The sequence below is a fragment of the Cydia fagiglandana genome, chromosome 15 (assembly GCF_963556715.1).
Source record: "Cydia fagiglandana chromosome 15, ilCydFagi1.1, whole genome shotgun sequence".
Classification (NCBI taxonomy): domain Eukaryota; kingdom Metazoa; phylum Arthropoda; class Insecta; order Lepidoptera; family Tortricidae; genus Cydia; species Cydia fagiglandana.
Window position 1 is genome coordinate 14,680,332 of NC_085946.1, and position 16,503 is coordinate 14,696,834.

Below are 16,503 nucleotides of genomic sequence, written 5' to 3' on the forward strand. Positions count from 1 at the left end.
TTAATAAATAAAATAGAATATTGATTACATGTGTTTATTGGTCAAACACAACTTACAGACTAACTCGATACATGATTGATACATAGCTTATATAATAAGTACATAAGTACACATACACCACAACAGCTCGGTGCTGCATAGGTGCTGTGCGTGTACACGCGCAGCCACTTGTATTTATTTACAACTCGGCCGGTGCGCGTGCTGGTTTTTAATACGGATTTAGTGATAAAAGAAAAACTAATTAAAATCTTTCGTTAATATGAATGTATATTTACAACATAGCACAAAGATTACCACAAATACGTCTTAAAAAAAATTAATTTGGCCTGTGGGAAAGAATCGATTTTAGGTATTAACGATACTATTGGAAAACAAGGTTGTTGTATTGTGAACTATTTTGCGTCGGTGAACAATATTATGTACTCTCAACTATCTCGATTCAAATATGAGACATTTTTTTCTTCTAATTGCAATGGCGGCATTAGGTGAGCAGTTTCCATTTGCAACGGGAGTTATAATAACATGATGTAGGTACTGTCGCAGGAGTATTTTATTTTACTGCACGCATGACTGAGCTGCAGCGTGCGCCTGCGTGGCGTGTGCAGCACGTTGCGTGGCGTGCGCTGCGTGACGTGCGCGTCACCCGGTGTGACAGGGGTGCTGCGCACAGTGTTGGCATCAATCTGAACTAAATCAATCCGGATTGATCAATCGAATTGACGCGTCAATCCGAATTGATCAATCCGGATTGATCAATTCGAATTGAATCAATTCTGATTGACGCGGCAATCCGATTGAATCAATTTGAATTAACGCATCAATCCTCAATTCGGATTAAATCAATTCTCAATCTAGATTAACCATAGTCCCTAAGATTACTTTTCAAAGGTGTAAGTTTTTGGGACTTACTTACTGGACTTAAATTCGATATCTGAGGTTCCCAGAGGTTCGAAAACATGTTCCTGATGTCAGTATTGACTGATGTCCCTTTTTGGGACATTTTTAGAAATTGACCGATTAAGTTCATATTCGTAATCGATGTCGACCATAGGTCCCTAAAAGTTTTTGGGACTTACTTACTGGACTTAAATTCGATATCTGAGGTTCCCAGAGGTTCGAAAACATGTTCCTGATGTCAGTATTGACTGACGACCTATAATTTTATTATTACAGGACCGGGAGTACTTATTTTATTTATTTTATATATTATTTATTTAATTTATCTTATTTATTTTATTTATATATACAGGGTGGAAAGGCACGACGATCCTTTCCGCAAAAGGGGGATTGTTTAGCCTAAGCTCTATATTTTCTCCATAGAAACTATGTTGATATGGGCAACCGTTTCTAAATTATGGCCTTTTAAACATTCATGCAAAAAACTACTTTGTTCCAACCCTAACAGGTGACAGGGTCAATGAACTTACTTGTAAACAATCAATATACGACAGGAAATTATGATAATTTGTTCTAACCATTCTTAGGTCTGCTTACAACACGGTAACTCGGTAAGAATCGTTGCAGGATTTTAGTTTTCTTAGTGGTTCCACTTGTTCAATACTTGAATGAAGTAGTTGTGTTATTCTTTAATATTAATAATACTAACCACAACATTGTTCACAACGACAGTTCAAATTGTGACATTGACAACCACTCAAAAGTACGCAATCGTGTTATAAATATCTCTGGTTTTCTTAACTGATAAAAAGGTTTTAGTTTCTTAACACGTTTCACAAAAATATTTTCGAATAATTGGAAACTATCTAAAAAAAAAAAAACAAGTAGATGGTGTTTGACTCGGAGTAATTAACAATATATCCTCCAAGGTGTTTGATGTACCAAATGAACTTGCAAAAATGAAATACTACGAATAAATCAAGAATAAATACTTCTTAAATACCTAACTAACAAACCTTCTTGCGTGGTAGGAAATAGACAAGACGTCTGATGTTTGAAATTAAGTTGTCATTGAACTTTACTTATCTAATGTCATATTCTTCAAATAAAAATGCCGTTGTTAGATGCTCGTGGTTATTTAAATTTGTGGGGCTGTGTAAAAGATATGGTGTACCAAACGGAATGTGAAACTGCGGACGAGACATTAAAGGCTAATTGCTGCTTTTGACAATCTGCGGAGAAAAAAAATGACGAAGAGCATACACTACCGCATGGGCAATGTGCGCGGGCTCGGGTGCGGGCTGCGGCGTACATTATAAGACACAGAGGTATTGAAATATTATGATAATGTGATATTTGCAGTTGCGCCTACTTTAAGGTTCCACAGTACTGGCTGTAGGTGAACTCAGTCAAATTTGATTTTGGATAGCAACGGTTCCATGAAATGTTTGTTTACCTTTAGATTTGTCAGTCGATCAATAACAGTACTCATAAAAGGTCTGAATAAATTTATAGTATTGGTTTAACTGCGTTTTAAATCTCTGCAAAGTCTATCCCCCACAGTGGTTATGGTGCCTATGCACGATCAGTGATCGAGAATAGTGTTAACCGTATTAGAAATAATTTTTCAGCGAAATGAGTAGTACTACTGTTAGGATTGATCAACTCAACGATAAAAACTACGAAACATGGAAGATCCAAGTAGAAGCAGTGTTAATAAAAAACGACGGATGGGGATACGTTAATGGAAGTATCGAGAAACCAGATAAACCAACTGAAGCAGCCGAAGCAGCTAAATGGGAAATAGCGGATTCTAAAGCTAAGTCTGACCTAATTTTATCCATAACACCAAGCGAATTGCGACATGTGAGAGGATGCACGACTTCGCGCGAGGTATGGCTAAAGTTAAAGAACATTTATGCTTCCAAGGGACCTGCGAAAAAGGCTACGCTGTTGAAAGAGTTGTTACTGCGTAAATTGGATGAAGACGGTGACTTGAGAGAACATGTCATGAGATTTTTCGATGTAATAAGCCAATTAGCGGACATGGATATTAAAATGAATGATGACTTGACGTCTATAATGCTCTTGTATAGTTTGCCGTCCAATTTTGATAATTTCAGATGTGCCATAGAATCTCGAGATGAGTTGCCAAAACCAGACGCATTGAAAATTAAGATATTAGAAGAGGAACATTCCAGAAATCGAAAAGAAAGTGTAGATAAGGCACTTCTTGTGAAAGGAAAGAGGTCTTCTAAGCCAAAGAGTAGTACAGAGCAACGTCAACACGCATGTGATGAGCCGGCTAATTCGAAATTTAAGTACAAATGTTTCAAATGTCACCAGCATGGACATAAAGCTTCCGAGTGTACACAAAAGAAGAAAGAACAACGTATAGATAGTGCAAAGTATGTGTCGAACTCAAGTGACTTACAAAATGTTGATTCCAATTTTGTAACATTCAATTGTGTTTCAGATGTTAATGCTGTTTGCAACGAGAATGGAGATTGGATCGTCGACAGTGGGTGTACGTCACATTTGTGCAACGATGCGGATAAATTTGGTACTACATTACTACCGTTGTCCGGTAAGCTAAATTTAGCGACGAATTCGAGCACAAACGTACAAGGTAAGGGGACAGTAAGATTTTCTTCATGCGATAATGATTCTAAAACTGAAGTGCAACTGCCTAATACTCTATTTGTTCCGGATTTGCGATGTAACCTAATTTCAGTAGCTAAAATTACTGATCAAGGGTATAGCGTTACGTTCAAGAAAAACATAGCTAGCGTTCAAGATAGCTATGGTAACACTAAACTTGTCGCGAATCGTAAAGGTAATCTTTATTACGTTGAGGAACATTGTGAAGGAGTGTCAGCGATTTCTGAGCGAAAGGCTGACGTATGGTCGTGGCATGAGCGTTTAGGTCACTTAAATGCGAAAGATCTTGTCCGAGTCTTAAACAAATCTGGCATGAACTTAAAGATGACAGATGTAACTGAGTTGTACGATTGTGATATTTGTGCGAAAGGAAAAATGAGTAGGTTACCCTTTTCTAGGTCGAGTGGGCCATGCGATGAAAAGTTAAGAATCATTCATTCTGACGTCGTAGGACCCATGCAGCATACGTCAATAAATGGAGCGAAATATTTCGTAACCTTTATCGACGATCATACGAGATGGTGTGAAGTGTATTTTCTTAGCAAGAAAAGTGAAGTCTTCACTACATTCAAGGTATATAAAAATCACGTAGAGAACCTATTCGGACGTAAAATAACTTATCTCCACACAGATAACGGAGGCGAATACTGTAATCGAGATTTCGACGAGTTCCTGAAGAAAGAAGGAATAGCAAGACAATTGACAATTCCTGGAGTACCTCAGCAGAACTCGGTAGCTGAAAGGAAGAACAGAACTTTGGTAGAAATGGCAAGATGTATGCTGATTTCATCAGGACTTTCTCCGGGTTTCTGGGCAGATGCTGTAGCAACGGCTTGCCACGTTAGAAACCGTTGTCCGACCAGAAGTCTTGAAGGTGAGATACCTTTTGAGAAATGGTTTGAGCGACCTGTCAAGTTAGACTACTTACATAAGTTTGGGTCTAAGGTACACGTCTTGGATAAGTCAACCGGGAAGGACAAGTTCGCACCAAGAAGTCTGGAAGGAATCTTTGTAGGCTATCCTAGAGATCGCAAGGGTTACAGAGTATGGATGCCGAAACAACGACAAGTTATCATGTCAAGAGATGTGAAATTTCACGAAACAAAAAGTGAAGATATAGAGAACGTGAACCTGAAGATTGACCCCTTTGAAATCGATAAGGGAAGATCGGTAAATATTCAAAATCAACCTTTATCGGTAGATGTAGAATTCCATCCGACTCAAACTAGTGGAAATCCGGTCATACATATCTCCAATCACGAGGATGAGTGCATCGACTCATCGAGTGATCGTGATCCAGAGCCCGAGGGAGGAGATGATGTTTCCGTCGAAGCCCGCCAAATGACAGACGATCCAGACACTGTCACCGAACCATCTCAACATGATCATCATCAAGACGACGTTCATGTTGATGGGGGGAGGATAGTTAAGAGAGGTCCAGGGCGACCGCGACTGGAACGAGGTCATGTTGGACGTCCACGGAAGATATACAACATGGTTGACGTAGAGCCACAGGTTCCATTGGAACCACAAGTTCCCTTGGAAGGAGGCGTTGAGTCGACTGATAACTCATCAGTAGACTCACTCATCAATGACGAGTATGCAGACTGTGAGGATTTCGTTGGAGTCGCTGAAATAACTCTAAAGGAGGCCTTATCCGGTAATGAGCGAAAAGGATGGAAAGATGCAATAATTTCAGAAGTTAAAAGTTTAATCAAGAACGATACTTTCGATGTTGTCAAGAAACCTATGGGTCGAAATGTTGTTGGTTGCCGCTACATATTGACAACGAAGTTGAATGTCGACAAAACTGAGAAGAAAAAAGCCAGACTAGTTGCGAAAGGTTTTAGCCAACGTTACGGCGTCGATTATCAGAAAACCTTTGCGCCAGTCGCTAGGCTCGACTCGGTAAGATTATTAGTCGCACTTGCAGTGGAACTAGATCTTGAAATTCATCAGTTGGACATTAATACGGCATATTTAAATGGATTATTAGAAGAGGAGATATATATGAAGGTGCCAGATCTCCTAGATGAGTGTTTGCAAGATCTAACACGATTGGAGCAGCCAGGTTCAGTTTTGCATGAAAAGGCTAGCAAGATGTTATGCGACCTGAGGTCTGGAGGCAGTGTGTGCAGGCTCAAAAGGTCGCTGTACGGGCTTAAACAAGCTGGTCGTCAGTGGAACATCAGACTGGACGAGCAGCTGAAGTGCATGGGAATGCAAGCATCTTTGAATGAGCCGTGCCTTTATTTTAAAAATATAGATTCGCAAACTAAACTCTTTGTATTAGTTTACGTAGATGACATTCTCGTCGCTTCGCAAAGAGGTGAATGCATACAAGATTTCAAAAAGGAACTGGCCACTAAGTTCGAATTGAAAGATTATGGCATTGCGAAATATATGTTAGGCATAGAGTTTGACAGATGTGACAAAGGAATGAAATTGTCACAAGAAAAATATATTGACGATTTATTAATTAAATTTAATATGCATACAGGTAAAACGATATCTACGCCTATGGAATTTAAACAAAAGTTAGAAAAACCTGTGAGTAAGTGCAGTGAAAGTGAACAGTATCCATATCGTGAAATTATAGGTTCTTTGATGTACCTCTCTACGGGAACGAGACCCGACATTACGAATACGGTGGCTGTATTGAGTCAATTCTTGGATTGCCCTAATGAGGAATGCTGGAACGCTGCAAAGCGCGTGCTGCGATACCTAAAGCATACTAAACAATATGGACTTGTTTACAAAAAGACAGGTAAATCATTGCATGGTTACTCGGATGCTGATTGGGGAGGGTGTTTGATAGACAGGCGTTCTTATTCCGGTTATGTTTTCATGTTAGGAGGTGGATGCGTGTCGTGGAAGTCACAGAAGCAGAAATGTGTCAGCACCTCATCCTGTGAATCGGAATACGTAAGCTTGGCCTCGTCAATGAAGGAAGCAGTTTACTTAAACAGCTTGCTTACTGAAATTGGGTTACGTAAGTTTGCACCATTATCTTTACATGTAGATAATCAGGGGGCGATTTGTCTTGCGAACGATCCAATGTTCCATTCTCGGAGTAAACACATTGACATAAGGTACCACTTTGTACGAAGTGTATTAAAGGACAATAAGAGTATTGAGTTAAAGTACTTACCGACCGACTCAATGCTTGCCGACATATTAACGAAGGCTTTGCCTAGAGAAAAGCACTACAAGTGTATGCGTGGTTTGGGCATTGCTTGTTAATTGTTTACTTTTGTAATAGTTGTTCTTTGATATCACTTTAATTTGTTTGTATGTTTTACTGTGTTACCATTTATTTAGAATATGCACATTAAAGGGGCGTATTGAAATATTATGATAATGTGATATTTGCAGTTGCGCCTACTTTAAGGTTCCACAGTACTGGCTGTAGGTGAACTCAGTCAAATTTGATTTTGGATAGCAACGGTTCCATGAAATGTTTGTTTACCTTTAGATTTGTCAGTCGATCAATAACAGTACTCATAAAAGGTCTGAATAAATTTATAGTATTGGTTTAACTGCGTTTTAAATCTCTGCAAAGTCTATCCCCCACAAGAGGTACATTTGAACACCGTATGTGAAGAGAAAATAGTGTTAAATATTGGCAAAAAGTAATTATCTAAGAAAGTAATAAAATTGTTTGTAATATTTTTGAATTAATTTGATTTATTTGTCATTTGTGCGTCATTCATACCTACATCATTGCGATTCTGTCAACGATCGGAAAAAGCGTAAAGTCCCGAGCTTTCCCGACGGAGATCCTTAATCTAGTCGTCATGTGCACATGCTATAGGGTTATCACCACAGTTAAAAAGTAGAAAATTTGGTATTATTATTTTTTACTCAATTAACGATTCTTACCATTACCAATCTGCTCTGTATCACTTAAAAGACCTAATACTTCCGGGAAGGATCGTCGTGCCTTTCCACCCTGTATATATATATATATATATTTATTTTATTTACTTGATTTACTTGATTTTTTTTTATTCTTTTTTATTTATTTATTTATTTTATTTACTTGATTTACTTGATTTTTTTTTTATTCTTTTTTATTTATTTTATTTATTTTATTTATTTTATTTATTTTATTTATTTTATTTATTTTATTTATTTTATTTATTTTATTTATTTTATTTATTTTATTTATTTTATTTATTTTATTTATTTTATTTATTTTATTTATTTTATTTATTTTATTTATTTTATTTATTTTATTTATTTTATTTATTTTATTTATTTTATTTATTTTATTTATTTTATTTATTTTATTTATTTTATTTATTTTATTTATTTTATTTATTTTATTTATTTTATTTATTTTATTTATTTTATTTATTTTATTTATTTTATTTATTTTATTTATTTTATTTATTTTATTTATTTTATTTATTTTATTTATTTTATTTATTTTATTTATTTTATTTATTTTATTTATTTTATTTATTTTATTTATTTTATTTATTTTATTTATTTTATTTATTTTATTTATTTTATTTATTTTATTTATTTTATTTATTTTATTTATTTTATTTATTTTATTTATTTTATTTATTTTATTTATTTTATTTATTTTATTTATTTTATTTATTTTATTTATTTTATTTATTTTATTTATTTTATTTATTTTATTTATTTTATTTATTTTATTTATTTTATTTATTTTATTTACTTTTTTGTTTTATTTATTTTATTTATTTTTTTGTTTTATTTATTTTGTATTTTATTTGTATTATTTATTGTATTTAATTACTTCTATTTACATTATTTATTTCTTTTACTTTATTTCTTTTATTTATAATATAATAAGATTTATAATAAGAACACACCACACAGGTAGATATAAAGATAAACAGAGGAACGGCAAAAAAACTTGTTTATGCTGGAGGCTTCATAGATCGCTCATGCCAACCTCGGTTATTCAATAACAACTTGAATTTAAGTGTGCATAAAGATTACAATCGCTTGAACTGGTCAAAAACTTTATAATGAGGTAACTGAATAGACTGGGTTTTTATTTCGGTTACCGGTAACAGAGGTTAACCGTATCTGATACGGTTACCGAATCAAAGTGTTACCTTATCAGACGGTTACCGTTATGGTAGGTGTTTTTACAACCGCTTCTAAAATAACCCTATGAAAATCCCCGGTTAAGGTAACCGGTTCCTGTCCCTGGTAGAATCTAAATATTGCCGTTGAAACCATGTTTTGCACCTTAGATATCGATTTTGAATGCAAGCAGTCACTTTCAAAAAATGTCACTAAAATGTCCCGAAACAGGACACCTTTCAATATTGCAGTCGAAAAGATGTTTAGAAACCTCTGGCTACCTCAGATATCGATTTTAAACGCAATCGGGTAATTTCTAGAAATGTCCCAAAAAAGGGCATCTCTCAATATTTCTCTCGGAAACAAGTTTCGAAACCTTTGGGCACCTCAGATATCGATTTTGAACGCTATCGGTTAATTTCAAGGAAAATCCCGAAAATGTTCCAAAAAGGACATCCTTCATAATGCCGTCAGAAACATGTTTCGGAACCTTTGGTAAACTCGGACACCGCTTCGGAACGCATTTGGTCAGTTTCAAAAAATGGCCTAAATAAAAAGGACATTAGGTGTACATAAAAAGTAATCGTCAATCCGAATTGACGATTGAGGATTGAGGATTGACCGGTCAATTCGAATTAACGATTAGTAATCGTCAATCTTCAATCAGTAGATTTAGAATTAGTTTCGTCAATCGTCAATCGTCAATTCGAATTGATCGGTCAATCCTCAATCGTCAATCGTCAATTCGAATTGATATTTTGCCAACACTGTGCGCACGTCACGCAGCGCACGCCACGCAACGTGCTGCACACGCAGCCGGTGTGGCTCGGCCTTAAAGGTGCGTTCAAGAACGTAAGCCTTTTTTTTAATCTGTGAGCTGTCTAATGCTTTGTAGACATTTGACAACACTATGCATTTAAGGGTTAAACCCAACTGGGTACAGTTTTTTTACAGCCTTTATGAAATCCTCGTTTGAAATGTTTGTGTGTAGGATGATACATATAAACGAGTTAAACCCCAATGAAAAGCGATAACCGGGATTTAAACATATTACCTACCACACCCAGGTCGGGCTGGAAGAAATCAACAATTATTTATGTTTTTAGATTCATGCAATTTCTCATCTGAATGGAAAATTGATTTTATTCATGCAATTTCTCATCTGAATGGAAAATTGATTTTATTTCGTAAGAGTACATTCGGTTATTCTAGAATTTATATAGAAAATAAAAAACGAGGTGTATTTATGAATTCTGGTACCTATACATACCTCATTCTTTTTTAAGATTAGAAAAATGGCAAACAATCTTGACAGGTCTTTTTTATTGAAAAACGCTTTTATAAAAATTGTAACTGATACCTACTTATGAAATAAAAAGAATGTAAATGTATATATTTGTTACATAATTGCTGTAACTTATTGTTCAAAAGTATTTTTCAATAAAAAGACACGTCAAGATTAATACCTTTTTCTGATGCTAAAAGAACGAGGTATAGGCAATATTTCCATGTGCATTTTATATACGTAAGGTAAAAACGTATACAATAAAATGTGTTAACTGTGCTCCAAAATTCGAAACTTAATTTTAATTTTATGTTGGTATGAAAGCTAATTTAATGCAGACCATCACTACTATCATTGTGTAATACTTAAATGAGGTTGCGATATAGTTTTCATACATCAAAACTGTTTGAGCAAAATTACCCCGTGGGGAAGTAGGCACTTTTTACGGTACGTAAGATGTAACTAGACCTAGGTCACTCACGTGATGTGAGTAAAACCATAGAGAAATATAATATGAATAGAGTGCTCACTTCATACATCAAGTAGCGGTATGACTATCATAGAATTCTCTAGTGTCACGACTCACGAAAATTGTATTGAACAACAATTCACAACTTAAAAGCAGAAGAAATTGAAAATAGAGTTCCGGTTAATCTGATTATAATATTAGTTGATAATTTTTGAGCATTACACTTTTCGGTCGTTAGAACATCTATTGTCAAGTAGCAGTGCTACTCGATGTCTATTTGGTAAAACTGATGTATGGAGTGAGCACTCTATGTATTTTTTTCTCTATGGTAAAACTTCAAATTTGTTTTGGCTGGCAAGTTTGAGAAAATAATCATAAATGATGACTTACCGAGAGGAACTGGAGGAATGTATGGCGTGATGTCCGCGGGGGGAATGGAGGTGGCCAGTGGAGTAGCCGGGCCGTTCACAAGCACCTGTAGGTTAATTATTTAAATACGTAATAAAATATATTATAACCATAAATACATCGGGGTTTTTGGTGCGGGAATGATTTCTGTATTTATAACTTTGTTTATTGTAAAATAATTACCAAACTATGAATTAAACGTAGGTAGTAAGGTCCAAATGTGCTTAGAAATGTTAAATTAGTATCGTGTTTTACAGTTTTTATTTTCGATAGCTAAAATCAAAACATAATATTTCTTCCGACTTGTTTCTTGTTTGTTCTCAAACATGTTTCTACATGCTTTAACAACCTTTTTTCTTTTTTAATTGTAATTATATAATCTTCTTCTTCTTTTTAGCCCTTGAGATGTAGGCCTCCTTCAATTTTTGCGATTCTGTTCTATTCTGTTCTGTTAATTATAAGTATAGCCTGACAAGTTCTTTTTTAGCCCTGATATAATGTCGCTACAAACAGCTTACATATAGCAACAATACGTGTACGTCATGAATAGTCGGGACAGTGTGTATTGGCATCGTGCAAGAGCGAGTGAGGTATACAATTATGTACATGTGAGTTGTAGAAGTATGTTTCCCAATCGAAACCCAATCGAAAGAGCATGTTTAGTTGATAATTAAGTATGAATAATTTACCTATCCGCCATAATTTGATTCTAAATATTCGACCTCCGTATATATATTTACCAGATTCAGTCACTCGTGGTGGTAATGGCTCATTCTTATAATAAATATTTTTGATTATAGCACTAAAGACGCCTTAAATGAGAAAAATAATAATTTAATAATTAATATTCATATTTAGTACAAAACTAACCAGTTTATTACAAACTCACTATGAAAATCAGTACCCGTCATGTCAACAAATAATTTCACAACATTGTTTAATGGAATGCTACTGAATCCCGTATCCTTTTTCTGTCGCAAGTATTTTAATGTATTTAAAATTATTTGTTTAGCATCGGTGTGAATTTTTTTGGGCATTTTGATTGCAAAATCTATTATTATCCTGAAATATTTACAATCATTTTCGATTTGTTTACATCGGTGACATTCAATGACTTTCAATGTCGGATGTCAAACAAAATAATTGCCATTAAAATAAATTAGTTCCATCGAAAATCCGCAACGTGGCGAGGGCTAAAAAGGAACTTGTTAGGCTTTAAATAAATAAATAAATTTTTTTTTTTAATCTTTTTTTTTTTAAGGGGTTTTGTCACGCAGTGACAATGTATGTACTCCTAACTTTATCAAAAAGGGCGTTCTTTACTAATGAAGGATTGACTATGAAAATAAACAACCAGTCACAAATAAAGCCAATATATTAAAAATAATCCCAAACCCTTATATACAATCCCAATAAAAATCTCGTTAGCGCGATGTAGAAATCGCCGCTCCCGGTACAGCGCCATCTCGCGTGATATTCGGTAAACGTCTTTAGTATGCAAGTTACTTCACGGAAGTATGGACGCGAACAACAATGTCACCCCCGTAATGAGATCTAATAAAAATAATGATGTAGTAGTGAAGTATTACCTACACCACTAAATCACATTTAAATATAGTTTGCACATCAACCTGGCCTCGTCTGATAGTGGCGATGCCAGGACGATGTTGCAACTACCTATGTTGGTGGTTTTTATAAATGTCATGTCACTCCTCAGCGCCTCATTACGGACACATTCCATCAACACATGGTGAACATCTTCTATTTTATCGCACTCTTGGCAATTTGGTGAAGCCGCTAGTTTCATCAGGTGCTTGAATTTGTTTGATGGAATGTGCCCGGAACGAAGTCTGAGGAGTGATACTACCTGTTTCCTGCTTAGCTTTTTATCAAACCACGGGACCTGAGGGGGCTGACATTGAACTGTTCGGTACCAGAGTCCTTTAGTGAGAGACCGCTTATCAAAGTATTCCCTCCACATCTGCCTGCAACTAATCCTAACTTTACCTAGTACTTCGCTGTGTACTGGTAGACAATGATATGGAATACCGTCGGTTATTGCAAGTTTTGCTGCTAAATAAATATAATAATAAATATTATAGGACATTCTTACACAGATTGACTAAGTCCCACAGTAAGCTCAAGAAGGCTTGTGTTGTAGGTACTCAGACGACGATATATATAATATACAAATACTTATATACATAGAAAACACCCATGACTCAGGAACAAATATCTGTATCATCATACAAATAAATGCCCTTACTGGGATTCGAACCCAGGACCATCGGCTTCGCAGGCAGGGTCACTACCCACTAGGCCAGACCGGTCGTGAATTATAATATATGTACTTAAAAATATGTGTATGTACATGTACAGACTCTTACATGCAACAAACTGTTAATACAGTTTTGCAGGGATCTGTCTAGATTTAAGCTCTGTACTGTGTATTAATAAATAAATGAAGGCTGCGAATACTGAAGAAATAATTGACCACTGATTATTATACGTATAGTACCTGTCCGAGATAATTGAGCAGTTTCTGAGCACGGTTTTGCGAAGCTTTGAACATGAAGAGCTGAGGATTTTCGTCGATGAAGTATGTGTCCAGGGCACCTGAAAAATACGCTTTGTAACAATTTGGTATTTCATTCATTCATAATTTCAGAGCATGGCTATGGCTCTTGTCGGTGGAGTATGCGCCAGTTTTCTGTATTAGAAATTGCAAAATAAAATGTTATTAACAAAATCAAATTTTTCGATACAAAAATACTAACAGAAATAGTCGTAATTTAACTGAGGATTGATCTCCCAAATTTTGAATTTCATGCCATTTTCTGCTGAAATAATATGGTTGTCTGTAAAGTCGGTTTACGGACGATAATTTTGCGTGATAATGTCAAATGAAACATTAACATAGATGAAAAATTGCATAATTTGGCCGTAACGTTACCATGGAGATCTGTCCACAACGTGACACTTTTTCGTGTATGCTACCGGTGTTCATCGATTTATAAGACGTTATCACGTCAAAAGTTAGCTTGCCAGAGTATATAATAGAGGTAAACTTACCGGAGAGGAACTTCTGGTTGCCGACGACATTGAGCAAGAAAGGAATGTTGGTTTTAACGCCGCGGATACGGAACTCTCTGAGGGCGCGCGTCATCTTAGCGGCTGAAGCTGGCAGGTCGTTGGCGTGGGAGATTACCTGAAGCACATTGACTTATTATGTTTACAGTAATTACAGTACATATGGTGCTACTTTACCGCTCTAGGACGGGATTAAGGACAATACGTGCCTGTGTCAAAAATTTAAAGGGCCATCAGTACATATGTACTGTAAAACGTTGTACAATACACGTGCGAAAAGGTAATTCGCAACTCGTGCCGTTTTAAAACACTCTTCGGTCGTGTTTCAATTTATCGCCACTTGTTTCCTATTTTTCGCACTTGTATCGTAATGTACAGTCGCCATCAGATATATCGGAGCGGCCAAGGTGTTCACAATATCTGAACACGCACTCTAACGCCCTGACAATAGAGGCGTGTTCAGATATTTGTGAACACCTTGGCCGCTCCGATTTATCTGATGGCGACTGTACTATTGTAACAACCATTTAGATAAAGAGTAAATTCCGTTATCAAAGATTCACACGATTCAATTTTCCACGTGTAGTCTCTAAAAAGATGCATTTTTTTTACTTCATACCTCTTCTACAGTGAATAACCCAAAAAAAAGTAAAAATTACTAAACAGCCTAGAACCTCCTTCGATATTCCTCTCTCAAGCTCATTCCTAGCCACGATGGCTTTCCTATTCTAGCTAGACCTACTAGAAAAGTAACCAACATCGTTTTCAATGTATTAAGATCAGTGCAGGATTAATCTAGTGAACGTCATATTTAGGGCCAGTTGCACCAACCACATTTGACAGACTGATCAACGTCAGCCGGCGCGCCCCACTGCTTTACTATGAAACTTTCCATACATAAAAATTTAGCGAACTCTTTAACGATACGAACAGTTTGGTGCAACCGATCCTTAGGAAGGGATTATCACATTCTTTTCAACTTACTTTTACTAGCAGCGAGTCGTAATAAGGCGAGACGATGGCTCCAGCATAGGTGGCCGCCGAATCGAGACGGATACCCATACCTTCACCGGACCTGCAAATAAATGAACCTAAGTGTTATTATACCGATAGATCCGACAGTATACAGGGTGTAATCGTTAAGTGTAGCCAGGCTATAATTGCGTAAATATAACAGATATCAGAAAACTTCAAATTGATATCGAAAGTGCGTTACCCAATGAGTAAAATTACATTAATAACTTTATTGAAATAAAAACAGAAATATCCCAGACATTAAAAAAATACTACATAGGATAGCTTATGCTTTATAGCCTGGCTACACTTAACGATTACACCCTGTTTAGGATAAAATAATGTTTCAGAAACTTTTAAGTTCAATTAAAACAATTTTTTCTCTGTTACCTTTGCAGAATACCCTTAAAACACATGTGAGTTTTAAGGGTATTCTGCTGTTATTTTCGGTCCGTAATCGTTATGTTATGTACCTAACTTAGGGTCACTTGCACCATTGCAACCCGGGGTTATCCAGTTAATCCTGGAGTTACTTATGGTTAGTACAATTTGACACTGGGTTAACGGTTTAACCGCTGAACTCCGGGTTAGTTGGATGGTGCAAGTGGGCCTTACTCAACCTTACCTGAATACTTCGAGTCTTCCAGTGCTAGGTTGGAAGTTATTGGCCGGGTCTTCAGTGGTTACTCTACATTGAATAGCGAATCCTTGTGTCTTGATGTTGTCCTGTGTCAGACCCATTTCTGGTAGGGTCATGCCTTCGGCCACTCTGATCTGGGACTGCACTAAATCGATACTTGTGACCTCTTCTGTGATAGTGTGCTCTACTTGTAACCTGAGGGAGATAATGATATTTTTGATTGTGAAAATTATTTACATATATGGTGGTATTCAGAATTCGACTACAGGACTTAGGGAAAATCTATAAAATTGTTTACGGAATCTTTATTCATAGTCCAGTAGAATTGACACATGAGACAATGATGTTCTCGCTTGATTATATTGTTTAATGTAATTTTAGTTTTGGACACTTGGAGACCTTATACATCTCTAAGTACATATTTATTTATTTGATTTTTATTTTTGATTGTACATACCAATATTTTTAATGTTTCTGACACTTAGAGACCTTTACATCTCTAAGTCAACTTAGGCTAGTAATTATGTGAAGCTATACTGTCTTTTTATGTAACATATGAGCACAAAATGCAGCGTCTTACAGCTACATGTTATTACTATTTTAATATTAATATAGGCCGGTAGCTTGAACATGTCATGCTCGCTTAAAAGTCTTTGCTTACGGTGGCGTCGTTGATCGGGTCGCCACTTTCCCGAATGAAGGTTGAGGGAGGCGATGGCTGAGATACGCGTCATACTCGTGAACGGGTGCTGTTTGTGGAGACTGGTCTGTTTAAGCTAACACGAGCTATTATACTTAGTAACTTAATTTTTATTAATTAATTACAGTGAGACGCCTCATTCTGTTCTCGTATGTTTCTTTTCTCTTAATGAATGTATTAATTATACAGGATATTGACTCTTGGAGACCCTATACATCTCTAAGGATAACTTGATAAACTATATAATCTTATAGTTCTGACACCTAGAG

The 16,503-nt window shown here is 35.8% G+C and overlaps 1 protein-coding gene across 1 annotated transcript in view; it reads right to left on the reverse strand.

Moving 5' to 3' along the window:
- Positions 1 to 16,503, reverse strand: part of LOC134671431 (pyruvate carboxylase, mitochondrial) — a 69,282-nt gene that overhangs the window by 23,921 nt on the left and 28,858 nt on the right. Inside the window, exons 10-14 of the mRNA XM_063529289.1 lie at positions 15,520 to 15,729; positions 14,865 to 14,955; positions 13,863 to 13,998; positions 13,309 to 13,406; positions 10,773 to 10,857 (exon numbers count right to left, since the gene is read on the reverse strand). Of these exons, the coding sequence (XP_063385359.1) occupies positions 10,773 to 10,857; positions 13,309 to 13,406; positions 13,863 to 13,998; positions 14,865 to 14,955; positions 15,520 to 15,729 (620 nt within the window). The remainder of the gene's footprint in view (positions 1 to 10,772; positions 10,858 to 13,308; positions 13,407 to 13,862; positions 13,999 to 14,864; positions 14,956 to 15,519; positions 15,730 to 16,503) is intronic.